Source organism: Pleurotus ostreatus, assembly GCF_014466165.1.
Source record: "Pleurotus ostreatus strain PC9 chromosome Unknown scaffold_1, whole genome shotgun sequence".
In the NCBI taxonomy this organism is placed as follows: domain Eukaryota; kingdom Fungi; phylum Basidiomycota; class Agaricomycetes; order Agaricales; family Pleurotaceae; genus Pleurotus; species Pleurotus ostreatus.
Genome location: NW_023503156.1, coordinates 1,566,101 through 1,578,813, shown reverse-complemented (window position 1 = coordinate 1,578,813; position 12,713 = coordinate 1,566,101). Strand labels below are relative to the sequence as shown.

Below are 12,713 nucleotides of genomic sequence, written 5' to 3'. Positions count from 1 at the left end.
ATATATGTACTTGTATGATTGCGTTGATTGGACCACTATGTGGATGTAATGTACCTGACGATAAATTCCTGCTAGTAGGATAATGTCTTGACAAGAGCATCTACGATGCGTAAAGCGTCTGGAATAATGAACTTCTCAAACTGGAGGCCGACAGGTAAGCTAGGAAGGTCTCGTTAGCCTTGTGATCAGCAGAAGACAATCCCTCGACTCACTCCCATCCCGTAACTCTCGAAACTGGGGCATTCAGCTTCAGGAAACACCTTTTCTGTATCTCCGCGCTAATCTCCGCGCCCGCACCAGCCGTCATACCTGCTTCATGCACGATCACCAATCTTCCAGTTCGTTTCACGCTTTCTTCTACTGTTTGCACATCCCATGGGAGGATTGAACGGAGGTCAATCAATTCGATGGAGGCAGAGCGCAGAGACGTGGGGATGTGTTTCTCCAAGGATGGAGGGGGAGATGCAAGCAAGTGCAAGGCTGTTTCGCAGTGGTAGACCGGGGTACCCCATGTAAGGAGTGTGCAGTCGTTCCCAGGAGCCAGTGTCTCTGCGGACCCAAGGGGTAAAGAAAAGTCATCTATTGGTACTTGCTCAACTATTGAGGCGGGTGGTTAGAGGGGTGGCTAGTTGGCGGGATATCTCGCAAGCTCACCAGCTGAACGGTATAAGATCTTGGGTTCTAGGAATATTACTGGATTTGGGTCCCTGATGGCTCCAAGTAGAAGGCCTTTGGCCTGTATGGGAGATCTGGGTATCACAACCTAAGATAATGATGAGCTTGTCGGTCCGTACCACGCTGGTGTATGGCAGCAAACCTTTAATCCCGCTGCACCCATGAAGAACGCTTCGGGAGATTGAGAATGGTAAAGTCCACCATGCCCCTGAAGAGGGTCAGCATCTCAACGCAAGGAACGAGTTGAACAGGTATACGTACTACTGACATGGTAGGCGTGCGGATGGTAAGCCCTCCGACGTTGTAGGAGCCCCCTGAGCGGTAACGAACTTTGGCAGCTTCGTTGACTATTTGATCGAACGCGGGGAAAATATAGTCTGAAAACTGTATTTCTGCGATGGCGGTATGGCTTTAAGCTTATCGTTAGCACCAAATGTAAGTTGAATGTAGAGAAACATACCCCATCAAGGCCATGCCAATGCCGAAGCCGGCAATTCCTTGCTCGGTCAAGGGCGTGTTGAAGACGCGTTCTCGGCCTGAAATATTATGAAGGATGTATCTACGCGAGAAGGGAATGTATTTACCAAATTCTTCCGCTAGTCCCTGCGGAATACGAGCTTTATTTATGACTCTATATTTATGAACCGACGTACCATAGTGCATCTGAACACACCACCGAATGCGACATCTTCACCGAATACGACGGCGGTGTCGTCCTTCATAAGTGCGATGCTATAGCTGCTCAGGACATCCTCTGAACGCCACGCGAAGGGCATTACTGTACCTCATAGCATCGCGCACGGCCTGGTATGTGTTCATCTTTCGCGTCTCTCGTCCTCCAACGATATTTGCGGGACCCGAGTCGTCTTCATCGGCCCAACGAATTCCTGGTGAGCGCAAAGCCGCATCTCTAGTGCTCCGTAATAACTGCGAGTTGGATACGGAAGGTAGATGCCCTCCAGCAGGCGGTGGTTCCACAGCAGACGAGTTGCAACGAACCTGCCGAGTTCCTAAGCTACTACCAGTGGTCAATGAGCAAACCGCACATACAATATGAGAAATGGCCTTTCTGGCCGTTCGTGCAGAACGTTTGATGTTGGCGGTCAGCATGAAAGAGTGGGAGTGGCTAAGATCCGGGTCTCCAGAAATTTATTATGGGACCGGGTCTTCATGATCTGTCGGTGTTCTTGGAAATAGGCGCCCTGTATAGCGGTCCTGAGTTGGCAATCACTGGTATCGACCCTTCGAGTGCGTCGCCGACAACGATGGAGAATGACTCGACCTTCGTGGCGCCAGAAGGCGTATACTCTGTGACCGAGGAGCACAAAATATCAATCGTGCATTCCAACTCAAATCCCCCATCATATCCGACGCGGTTATCAACCATTGTTGTACGCTTCCCCGCCGCGAAGCAGGGTGGAGGCCCCCCTGGATTGGCGCAGCTGTTAGGAGGGAACCGGGATGCGAAGAAGGATAGCAATAACCTCAAGGTTGTGAAGGAAAAGGACGATGGCCTTAGCCTGTCCAGCAGCGAAACGCCTGAGGATGACCTGCCGAACGGTTCGGCGCAGGAACATATCCCTGCAAGTCCCACTACGCCCGTTGAGCCACCTGCAGCAACCTTGTTCTCGCCTCAAGTTGCGGGTAGAAGAGGACGAATTACAAGGCCGAAGCATAACATCAGAACAACGTCGTCAACCTTTATTACAAGAATTCAGAGTGTAGAGGGTTTATCGCGGACTCTTCAAGCAAAGCAGGGGGATTGCACCTTTATTTTCTACAATATAGTGAAGGGGTTCGTCTGGATAGAGGCTGGCTCAAAGGCCAAGGTGTGTGCCTTCTTCAGGACGGGGGCGTCCCCAATGACTGGTAACAGGATCCTTTGGCTCGAATAACGTTTTCGGCTTACCCGACGTGCCACGACGTGAACAACTCAACCGCCTCGTCGGAGAGGTTGGATGTGATTATTGGGTTTAACACAGGGGATTTAGTCTGGTTTGGTATGTACACCACTCAGCCCTCGTCACAGACGCTGATGTACGGCGTTTTAGACCCCATATCATCACGCTATTGTCGCTTAAACAAACAGGTGAGCATATTCCAACGATATGATTGAAGCTGTAAATAACTGACGCGGTAGGGCTGTATCACAAGTTCGCCGTGCACAGCCGTGAGATGGGTCCCTAACTCCCCTACTCTATTCCTAGTTGCGCACGCAGATGGAACAATCATTATCTACGACAAGGAACGTGATGACGGGTCTATCACGCCCAGAAATCACGTCCATCCATCCACCGACGGCGATGCACCGAAGCCATGGAATCCTTTAAATGAGATATTCGTCACGATGCCCCCTTGGCATCCCACGGCAGGAATCGGCTCAGGCAAGAACGACAAAGATAGGGCGGTGAAGAATCCTGTAAGCCATTGGCGCGTGTCCAACAAAAGTGTTGTCGGTAGGCACATTCTCCGTTCCAGGTAATTGATGGCTGAACTCAGTACCTAGACTTTGTCTTTGCTTCCGACAACAAGTATGTGGCAGCCATCTCTGATGATGGGTGCCTCCGAGTGATAGATGCTCTTGGCGAGCAGTGAGTTTCTATCTAAGTCAGAAGTCAGTACACAGCAGCCAATTGAGCGCATCTTTAGGCTGCTAGATTGTTACGCGTCTTACTTCGGCGCTCTGACATGCGTGGCATGGTCTCCTGATAATCGGTTTATTCTGGTATTTTTCATGATCTATCTATCGCAGTTTGTAAACTCATCTGATCCTGCAGACAGGCGGTCAAGATGACCTGATCACCATCTTCTCCCCTTGGGAACAGAGAGTTATTGCTCGATGCCAGGGCCATTCATCCTTCGTTTCAGCCGTGGCATTCGACGACCTGAGATGCGATGGACGCACATATCGATTCGGAAGCGTAGGTGAAGATAACAAATTGATACTGGCATGACATTCTTTTCATTTAGCTAGGTTATAATACTGATAGATGCCTCTTTAGTGGGACTTTTCTAGTGGTGCTTTGCATCGACCAAAGTTTCAGGTTCGTCAATGATTCTAATCCCCTTTCTGAACCAACTGATATATGCAATTGTTGCGCGACTTAGGCGCATCACCAGCGCGTCTCAATGTCTTCCACAATATCCTTGGCCTTCCGACGCGACCGCTCGGCACTACATTTGCCTTCACTCGGCTCTCCTGCTGATGAGAACTCCCCTCAAAGATACCACATGGCACCATCACGAAATGAAATTGCTGTTGTACAACCCGTCCTCGTACGTCAATCATCATGCCCCGCATCTGATCGTCGTTCACACACCATTCCCCAGGTCAAACATCTGGAGGGTGATTTACTTGCAGCCATCACATTTGTCCCACAGGCACTTCTCACATCCACTAAAAACGGTCACATAAAGCTATGGGTTAGACCCCTGGCCTCTAAGTCGCGAAACACTCGAACACATAATAGAGGACAATCCCAGGCGGATGTTCACGGGATACTCAACTAAGCTACATTATCCAGCTATCGTCTCCAAGGATATCGCTTGTAAACATGCGTAATTTATTGTTAGCAGCGCCTTCGGATTCCCTCGCTAAATTGAAAACGGCAACTCATGATGTGTGGGAGTTGAGGCAATTTTCAACATACCTTCACGTACTTATCAAGGTTTACAGTTGAAAATAGATCAGATACGCTGGGCATCACGTTAGTTTGCTACGTATGATCTAGGGTGTTCCCGTTTGCGGGCTTTATGGGGAGGCGAAACCCGACTCAGGGCACACCTTGATTACTAGAACACCCAGTGCACTACTCAAAGTAGGGTTCACAAGTATTTCGAAACAATGCTTCCTTTGGCGTGTCCGAGACGTGTGTACAATGAGCTATACTAAGACCCAGCATGAGGAAGAGAAGGCATTGAGTTCTTTTTAAAGTGAAGCGGTCCATTCTTAGGCCACGATAACGCCCATAACGGCCCCAAGGCCAAGCAACCAAGAGCTTGCTCCCAATGCACTCGCACTGTTTCCAGTTCCAGTTGGGGAAGGCGAAGTGTTAGTACTCGAGCCCGTGGGTGAGCCAGACGCAGTAGGTGCGGGCGCGCCAGATGTGGGGGCTCCAACCAATGAAGCACCACCTACGATTGGGCTGGGGGCGGCCGACGCAGTGGCACCTACACCGGACAGACCACCTTGACCTTGCTATAAGTCGTTCGATTTCAGCCGGCGTTAGAATACTGAGGGAGAACAAACACGTACTCCAGAGGCGCCTGAGAATGCCCTGGCAGCCGAAACAAAGTTTGCTAGCGTGTTTCCTGTGGACGGGGCGTTGATAGCGCCAACCATGCCTGCGCTACAATGAGGGGAAGGGATCAACTGCTTGCAGTAGAACCAGATCGCTATCGGACCATATCAGTCAATACCACAGTAGACTATCCAGATACAAAAAGTCCTTACGCCTCGAGTCATCGGTGACGGTCAAAGTCCATTCTGGCGTCTCAGTGGTGTTGGTCGGCGGGATGAAGACGAAGCCTGAATCGAAGCCTCCAGCCAAAGGGTTGCATGGGTCGGCGAAGCTCGACTGAGTAACAGTGTGGTTTCCCGGTCTGACGCGCATAAACCCGTGTCAGCATGCGCTTGCATGCACGATTCAGAAGTATTTACTTACGCTCCGGTGAATCTGAACGTGACGGTTGTGCCATTGGCGGCAGTAATGTCGTTGGGAATGAACTGGAAAACGCCACCATCGGCAGTTGCGACAGAACCAACTTGAACTACCTATAGACCGATTAGAAATGGGGTCGAGGCGCATAAGGAGAGGAAGTACTCACGACGTTCTGAGCTGCTACCAGAGCAGTAGCCGAGAAGGCAATGGCGGCTGAGGCGAAACGCATGGTCGTTAAAACTTTTGGGAAGGTGGGGGTGGATGAAGTGGAGAACTGGGGATACAAACGAGATTTATGGCACTACTTATTTCTATCTGAAACAGCACCGCAACCGTGCGACAAGAAGTGGGTTATTATGACATGCATTCCATCAACGGTTCCATGCTAACGACGCAGTGATGCCAGTTATACCCAGTCTGACGGTTCTGAGTAATTTTAGCGCATCTGACCAATGGGAATTCGCGTGAATTGTTGGGCCGTCACGGCTTTCTTGCTCATTGGAGCCGTCCGCCTCTAAGAATAGTAGTCTTAGAAAGTCGGATGATGTGAGCGCTTCCCCGAAATGATGATGAGACTCTCACAGTGTCACTCAGACCTGGCGAGTCTTCCCAGGATGACTGCGCGTAGGCCTGAGGGATCCGGCAGCAAGAAGTGAGCAGTTTGTGCAATGCTGCACCGTATGCGCGTGGTCGGCAAAGAAACAATTGAGGCAATCATCAGTGGGTCGACGCCCGTGGCGGCATGGCATGCCGTTTGTACTACGTTTACTCAATATGGTAATAGTTCCCACGATAATTACACGACGCCCAAACGCGACTGGCAACGGTGGCCCTTTGAGCGCGACGCCGTTTGTCATGTCGGTTGGTAGACCTACTGTTTTACCCCGAGATCCTATATTTCCATTGCTTCTCCCTACACCGCCCCAGCCACATCCTGTACCTTATCAAAAATCAACAAACTTAGATAATGTTCGCCGTCGACGCAACCTGGAGAAAGAAATGGATGAGCTCAGTGACGAGGAGAATGAGCTAGAAGATATGGTCAGTCCAAACTACTCTGTGACGACGACTTTCAGTGCGTAATAAACATGACCCCAGAATTCACTTGTTCGCAACCGTGGTTTCGGTTTCTTAATTCCCATTGGGCGAACAGTCACGCAGCAAGAAGAGCGAAATGATGTGATATCTCTTGGTTGCTGCCACCTCCATTCGCGCTGCTAACCAACTACAATAGGCGGACGACGAGTCCGATGAATCCAGTAGCGAGGAGGGGGGAGGCGCTGCATCCGTGGGCGAAGACGACGGCGACAACGACTCCGGTCAAGATCTTGATGCTTCCATGGAGGATATGGATGGAGATGAGGAGGAGGACACAGACGAAGACGAGATGGCCGACGATGAAGATGAATACGAAGAAGAGCCCTCAGACGTTTGATCATCCACTATACGCCATGTATCATCGATCTAAATTCAAGATCCCATCCCAAGAGCAAGATGCCGGCGACTCGGACTTCTTGTGTGGCTTTCAAGCTTGGCCCTACATTTGTAAGAATCGTTCGTCCAGGTCATCGCCCATGTTGATTGCCCTCATAGATACAGTTATCGCAGGGCCGGCCGGCGCATACTGGACCCGCACTTAGCCATTCATTCTATCACTTACGCTTTGTTACCGAACTCACTAGAGTTTCGCTAAATGCAGTGTAACTTGTGAAGTTATCGAAGTAGTGACATCGGGTACCGGCTATATCGTGTAGCCGATCTTTCAGAAACATACTTCTTCCTTGAACCGAATATGAATTTTGAAGAGTGACTATGAGCGGTCATTCTTTTGTCCTGCTTGAGGATGGCGCAAAGCTTGCCTACCAGATTCTGGGCGCTCAGCACCTTGGCTCTAGCTCTAGGCAACCAATCGTTTTGGTAGGCGGGATATCTTCGACGCGCGGTGACTTCGAAAGGCTATCTGACGAGCTTGCTAAATCCCGTCCAGGCGCGTCTGATCTCATGTGCATAGCCCTTTACACCATGAAACTGATATCTGGTTATCAGTCCTCGTATTTGATCACCGGGGGATTGGGGACTCCACCTACTCAACCGAGGCCAAGGATGACAATATCACCATCGAATCAATGGCGCGCGACTTGTGCTTCCTTGTGGAGTCTTTGCAGTGGGATTCCATTTCGATATGCGGTTATTCTATGGGCGGTCAGTTTCATTGGTTTAACGCATGATGCCAACTAACTGTGCACTCAGGCGTTATTACGCTGCAGTTACTCTTCCTGCCCCACATCGTCAACAATCCTAAGCCACTACCCTTCAAAATTACGCACGTCTTCCTGACGGCAACGTTGACTTCTGTGCTGAAGGATAAAAATTACGGTGTTCGATTGAATCCGCTGCCCACGGACAGAGAACTTACGCCGGAGGTGCTCAGAGAGTTTATCAAACCCCAGATGGAACTGATGTTCGACCCAAAATGGCTTGCTGATGCATCCACGCAGGCCCGTCAGGAGTGGTGGCTAAGCCGGATGCTGATTAAGAGGTAAGCTTTCCGCCCCGCAATTTTGATGCCGAGACGATCATCATACCAACCTTGGGACCGTCAATTTGTAGACCGTACAAAACGATAGGTGAGCATTGACCTCGTCACTTCGTGGGTCAAGTATTGAAGGCGCCCATGAACCATTCATCGTGTTTCACAGTTAAACAAGCTCGAGCGGTGCGTTTGAGTCATTGCCAATTACTTCGCCCCGGCGACTGATGACCTATGCGCAGACAAATCGATTCGATTTCTCCGGACTACATAGCAAGCTGCGAAACACAAGAATCTTGATCATTCATGGCACGGCGGATCGTGTTGTCCCGTACTACTGTGGCGAAGAAATTCATCGCCTGATGCCTTGGGCGCAGACCGTGCAAGTTGGATCAGAGCCCGGCCAACTGCCCAGCCTCGAGTTCGGTCACAACTGGTACGAATATTTCGATATCAAAGTGTGGCGTGATGTCTTCGAAACGTTCTTGCGCTCCTCGGGAGATCAGAAGGCACGATTGTAGTTACGGTATTCTTGAGATAATGATGTATTATACAATGCTAGAGAACGTTGATTATATTGCGTCGAGAGGCCGAATCCATCGTGATTCTATCCATTTCGATTTGACTACCCCACTGCGGTCCTCCCAACGCCATTGTTGTATGGTTCCGATTTCGACTCTTGGCATCTCCGATTCCAAAACTACCTGACCTCCTTCACTTGGTTTCAGAACCACCCGAGGCCAATACCACCTGGTCTGAGTAATGATGAATAACCGGCCGTCCAGCTCCTCCAGGTATCTGAGGATGCTGTTCGGAATCTTGCTGATATCGAATGTGACGACGAAGCGACAGTCGTAAAGGAATTCGACTGTCTTTGGGGCACTTGGATTGTGTTTGTACTGGGCCACAGCAGCCAGTAGCGCAGAAGTCACATCCATGTTCAAAGGGTTATCCATGTTCATGGCTTTCAACTTGTTCGCCCCTAGCGGCGGTGCCCTTGTAGCCACCCACACCAGTGACCCACTGGCCGATACATTTTCCTGCTTGCCAAAGTCGATGAACTGCAACTTATTGTGCTTGAAGACCGCCGGGATCCACATCACCCCACCTCCAGCGATGAAATTTGCCTGGCGTTGCGGCTGCGGGTCCCAGACGTTCGCGACAATTCGACTAAGGCTGCTGCCGCGACGGTTGCCATCCGCACGCAGAGAGCCCCACGGGTGGAAGGAAACGTAGCGCAATATGCGCTGGATTATCCGCGCGCGGGTTGTCTCGTTTTGAATTTTGGCTGCAGTTGGGTGCGACATCACAAATGTACCAGGAGGACCAGAGACTCGAATCGCTTTGAGATGAGCATTGACTAACGTAGAGTGTTTTAGAATAAGGTGATCATTCAAAGGGCTATCATTTACCTTCTTCGTCAATATCATCAACGCGACGGCCAAGTGAAAGCACTGTAGCCCTTAGTTGCTCTGATCCAGCTGAGAGGTCGAAGGAGGCCCCCTCTAACGATTCAGCACGGGCTTGCATGTTCTCTATCCCCTCCCGTATGTGCTCTGGTAGCGTTTGGGAAAACGCTTCCTTGTCTACGCGAGGTAAAATCAACGATACAAGTCATTTTACTTGATAAAATTTACCTATAACACCATTGCTGATTATGTGTCGAATGGCGTTGCGTATGGTTATTTCCGGTTGGAAGTTGGTCTTATCTTGTACATAAGATATTTCAGCCTCTTTACATGTCGCTAGGATTTTTTCCTGAGATTGTTAGTGGTGGAGAAACACTTTAAACTGATAAAATACACACCTTTCTGACGGAAAGCAGTGGTCGTACCATCCAGCGGCTCATGCCTTCGTACCCAGTCCAACCGAGGTCCCCTTCTTTCCCCAATCCCATTCCCCACCTCCGACATTTCCTCATCCCGCCAGCACCCATTTCCGTCGTCCCCTTCGCAATTCTGATTAAGGACGTTTCAACTTGATCATCGGCATGGTGTCCCAGTGCTAGGACCAGAGCCCCAGTCTTCTTCATTGCCTCGAAGAGCACACGAAAGCGGGCCAACCGTGCAATAGATTCGAACGCGTTGTCTCCAGCTGGTATCGGTGGAAACGGAGTCTCACCCCAGGGAATCTTTACAGTATGGTGCTCAACACCTAGTTTAGAAGCCACACCAGCAGCTTGCTCTGCCATTAACGCAGACTCGGCTTGCAATCCATGATCGACCGTTAGCGAGACCACCTTCTTCGGAAGGGACGTTGCTCCGACCGTAGCTTGCATGAGTTCATGCAGCAGGAATAGCAAACAGGAAGAGTCCGGCCCTCCGGAGTTCGCAACGGCTGCAAAGCGAGCTCAGGCCAGCGAAGAGAGAGAAGAAATAGTAGTTACCAATTGTTCTAGGCCATCCGCCCGGTGGTGTGCATGCAAGAAAAAGTCTTGTGAATTCTGGCCCATGTATTCGACCGAAGAAGCCCATGATCTTTGAAGTGAAGTTGAGAGTGGCGCAGACACGATCACATGATGTATTTAAGCTGCTCGATCATATATTGCCAACCTTGCTTCCTTACTCCCATCATGTCTGGTTCGAGGAAAGAGCTCTGGCGTCGCTCGGAAAGTCCTACAGAAGTCTGGGATGACACGGACAAGGAATGGGAGTTCGAGATCGTTGGCGAGGAGCTTGATGAGGATGGCAAGACATCAAGGTGTGCGATATTCTGATCTGCCTTGGCGCTGCAGGGGTCAATGTATATTTGCAATGCACTTCGTGGGTCAGATACGAGGTACGGTGATATGGTCCTTGGTTTCTTGTGCTACACTTACAGCTCCATCTATAGGTTAGGTGGCTCAATTGGCACAGAAGCGACGGCACCAACGTCACCTGGCCCGGGCAGAAGGATCCGATCCCAGTGAGAGCCACTAAGGCCTGGAAGCAGGAGCAAGCCACCCGAATTCAGAAGATGCTCGTCGACTCGCCTTCGTCTCTTGCAATCAAGGTCCCAACGACCTTGGATGGCCATCTCATGGAGACGGATCTACGTTCTCAAGGGTACGAACAGAAACTTGCTATTCGCCGCATGGAGCCGAGTCAGGCTCCAAACAAGCTCGTGGAACATATGCATGAACTTCTTAGTAAAAAACTACACCCGATCACTCAGCAACCCCGACAGTCTCGATTGCAGGCCTCACAAGCCAGGACATCGACGTCTCAAGCCAGAAGCAGCACCGTGAGCTCGAAAGCCGGTTCATCAAAGCAGCCTGCTTCACAGGAAAGGTAAGTCACAGCCACCTCAAGATTTACGTTACTTCTCAGACTTCCGTAGGCGACTCAAGTTGGAAAAGGAATGGACAGCTATAGCACATACATCTCATGCTGCACCAATCGCTATCGTAAACATCATTGACGATGAAGATGGGCCACCCTTGCCTCCCAACTTTCGATATGTTGAACAAGGCTACATTTAGTATGTAGGACACCTTAGTAGATGTTATCACATTTAACCATATTTGCATTAGCCATAAAGATGTCGAAGAAATTGATCTCGATGCTGTAATGGTGGGCTGCGACTGTTATGAGTGTAATCATGAAGAAGCCAGTGCCTGCGATTGCCAAGCACCGTCCCGACTTCACAACAGAAATGAGAAGATCTTCGCCTACACACCCGATGTATGCTTCACGATTGTCTCCTTTTACTGGCGGTGCTGATATCCTCTAGGGTCTGTTCAACTTTCAGGTCCCATCCGGCATAGAGGTCATTGAATGTAACAAGGTACTCTATTGTCCATGTGCTTGACAACTGAGTGAACCGCTGACAGGGATACTCTCCAGAAATGTGAATGCAACCCCGATTGTGTTAATAGGGTCGCTCAACGACCAAGAAAATTTGTCATTGAAGTATTCAAGACGTCGTTAGCTGGCTGGGGAGTACGCTCACAGAGCAACCTCAAGCGAGGTCAGGTAGTGGGTGTTTATAGCGGGTGAGTTTTATTCGGGCGCAAGTTCGCGAGCTAATGCCGTCTCGGTGGCGTCTAGTCAATTGATGTAGGCCTTCTTCTGCCTGATTATGATTCAATATTCCTACGTGTTTCTAGTACTCGGGAGCAAGCAGAGGAGATGCCGCTAAAGCATCGCGGATACTGCTTCGACTTGGATGGATACGAAGACCCTGATGGAAATGCCTCAGACTCGGATCGCCAGTTCACTGTTGACTCTCGGCAACACGGTCAGCCTATTGAGCTTTACTGTCTCTCTATTCACTAAATGGGTAATATGAAGGCAACTGGACTCGATTCATAAAGTTAGACCTTTCCACGTATTCCTCTTGAATGCCTGCTGATGGATGCGTCGGATGGCTAGCCATTCTTGTAGCCCAAATATGGTCGTTTACAGCGTTGTCTACGACACTATCCCAGAGGTGAGACTCACTGGCTGCACTTGACGGGCGCAAGCTGATCATCGTTCATGACCAAGTTCGGCAACCCGTACCTTGCGTTTGTTGCTTTGCAGGATATCCCTCACCGTACTGAACTGACCTTTGACTACGATCCAAGTGCAGGCGATCGTGCAAAGAAGGGCAAGGATAAAATGCCGCCCGGAGCCAGAAAATGTCATTGCGGTACGGAGAGCTGTAGAGGGTGGGTTCCCGTTTAGTATCAACCTGTTTCACATCGTGTTGCCCAGCCTTGCATTCACTTCTCATCGAACGAGGGAACGGAGAAACTATAAATATATTTGACTCTTGAGGGTACGCGAACAATTACAATTTGGTCGAACAAGAGTCCAAGTCCGTGCAATGTCCCCCTTGTACATCGAATGTGTAACTGATATAAGGAAATGAATATGAAAGCAAGC

At 50.0% G+C, this 12,713-nt stretch overlaps 7 protein-coding genes across 7 annotated transcripts; 4 read left to right on the top strand and 3 right to left on the bottom strand.

Moving 5' to 3' along the window:
• Positions 1-71: 71 nt before the first annotated feature.
• PC9H_000541 (uncharacterized protein) lies at positions 72-1,785 on the bottom strand (the record flags this gene model as incomplete). Its single annotated transcript, XM_036770196.1, has 10 exons — positions 72-159; positions 213-597; positions 655-763; positions 818-883; positions 937-1,084; positions 1,136-1,211; positions 1,260-1,278; positions 1,329-1,407; positions 1,460-1,674; positions 1,726-1,785. 10 exons carry the CDS (start codon positions 1,783-1,785, stop codon positions 72-74), a joined length of 1,245 nt encoding a protein of 414 aa, XP_036636041.1.
• A 155-nt stretch (positions 1,786-1,940) lies between these two features.
• Positions 1,941-4,185, top strand: PC9H_000540 (uncharacterized protein; the record flags this gene model as incomplete). The annotated part of the gene is made up of 10 exons (XM_036770195.1): positions 1,941-2,504; positions 2,552-2,675; positions 2,727-2,764; positions 2,816-3,131; positions 3,182-3,266; positions 3,325-3,400; positions 3,453-3,596; positions 3,678-3,719; positions 3,784-3,951; positions 4,006-4,185. The coding sequence occupies 10 exons, from the start codon at positions 1,941-1,943 to the stop codon at positions 4,183-4,185; spliced, it is 1,737 nt and encodes a 578-aa protein (XP_036636040.1).
• Positions 4,186-4,624: 439 nt separating this feature from the next.
• On the bottom strand, positions 4,625-5,565 carry PC9H_000539 (uncharacterized protein; the record flags this gene model as incomplete). Its single annotated transcript, XM_036770194.1, has 5 exons — positions 4,625-4,873; positions 4,931-5,070; positions 5,129-5,277; positions 5,340-5,449; positions 5,503-5,565. The coding sequence occupies 5 exons, from the start codon at positions 5,563-5,565 to the stop codon at positions 4,625-4,627; spliced, it is 711 nt and encodes a 236-aa protein (XP_036636039.1).
• Positions 5,566-6,335: 770 nt separating this feature from the next.
• Positions 6,336-6,771, top strand: PC9H_000538 (uncharacterized protein; the record flags this gene model as incomplete). The annotated part of the gene is made up of 3 exons (XM_036770193.1): positions 6,336-6,377; positions 6,435-6,515; positions 6,571-6,771. 3 exons carry the CDS (start codon positions 6,336-6,338, stop codon positions 6,769-6,771), a joined length of 324 nt encoding a protein of 107 aa, XP_036636038.1.
• Positions 6,772-7,148: 377 nt separating this feature from the next.
• On the top strand, positions 7,149-8,387 carry PC9H_000537 (uncharacterized protein; the record flags this gene model as incomplete). The annotated part of the gene is made up of 6 exons (XM_036770192.1): positions 7,149-7,323; positions 7,383-7,538; positions 7,587-7,875; positions 7,947-7,963; positions 8,036-8,052; positions 8,109-8,387. The coding sequence occupies 6 exons, from the start codon at positions 7,149-7,151 to the stop codon at positions 8,385-8,387; spliced, it is 933 nt and encodes a 310-aa protein (XP_036636037.1).
• Positions 8,388-8,438: 51 nt separating this feature from the next.
• PC9H_000536 (uncharacterized protein) lies at positions 8,439-10,340 on the bottom strand (the record flags this gene model as incomplete). The annotated part of the gene is made up of 5 exons (XM_036770191.1): positions 8,439-9,226; positions 9,279-9,447; positions 9,511-9,624; positions 9,674-10,203; positions 10,253-10,340. The coding sequence occupies 5 exons, from the start codon at positions 10,338-10,340 to the stop codon at positions 8,439-8,441; spliced, it is 1,689 nt and encodes a 562-aa protein (XP_036636036.1).
• Positions 10,341-10,438: 98 nt separating this feature from the next.
• On the top strand, positions 10,439-12,512 carry PC9H_000535 (uncharacterized protein; the record flags this gene model as incomplete). Its single annotated transcript, XM_036770190.1, has 11 exons — positions 10,439-10,566; positions 10,638-10,644; positions 10,699-11,135; positions 11,185-11,325; positions 11,378-11,528; positions 11,578-11,631; positions 11,691-11,839; positions 11,954-12,084; positions 12,138-12,159; positions 12,231-12,276; positions 12,333-12,512. 11 exons carry the CDS (start codon positions 10,439-10,441, stop codon positions 12,510-12,512), a joined length of 1,446 nt encoding a protein of 481 aa, XP_036636035.1.
• Positions 12,513-12,713: the final 201 nt, after the last annotated feature.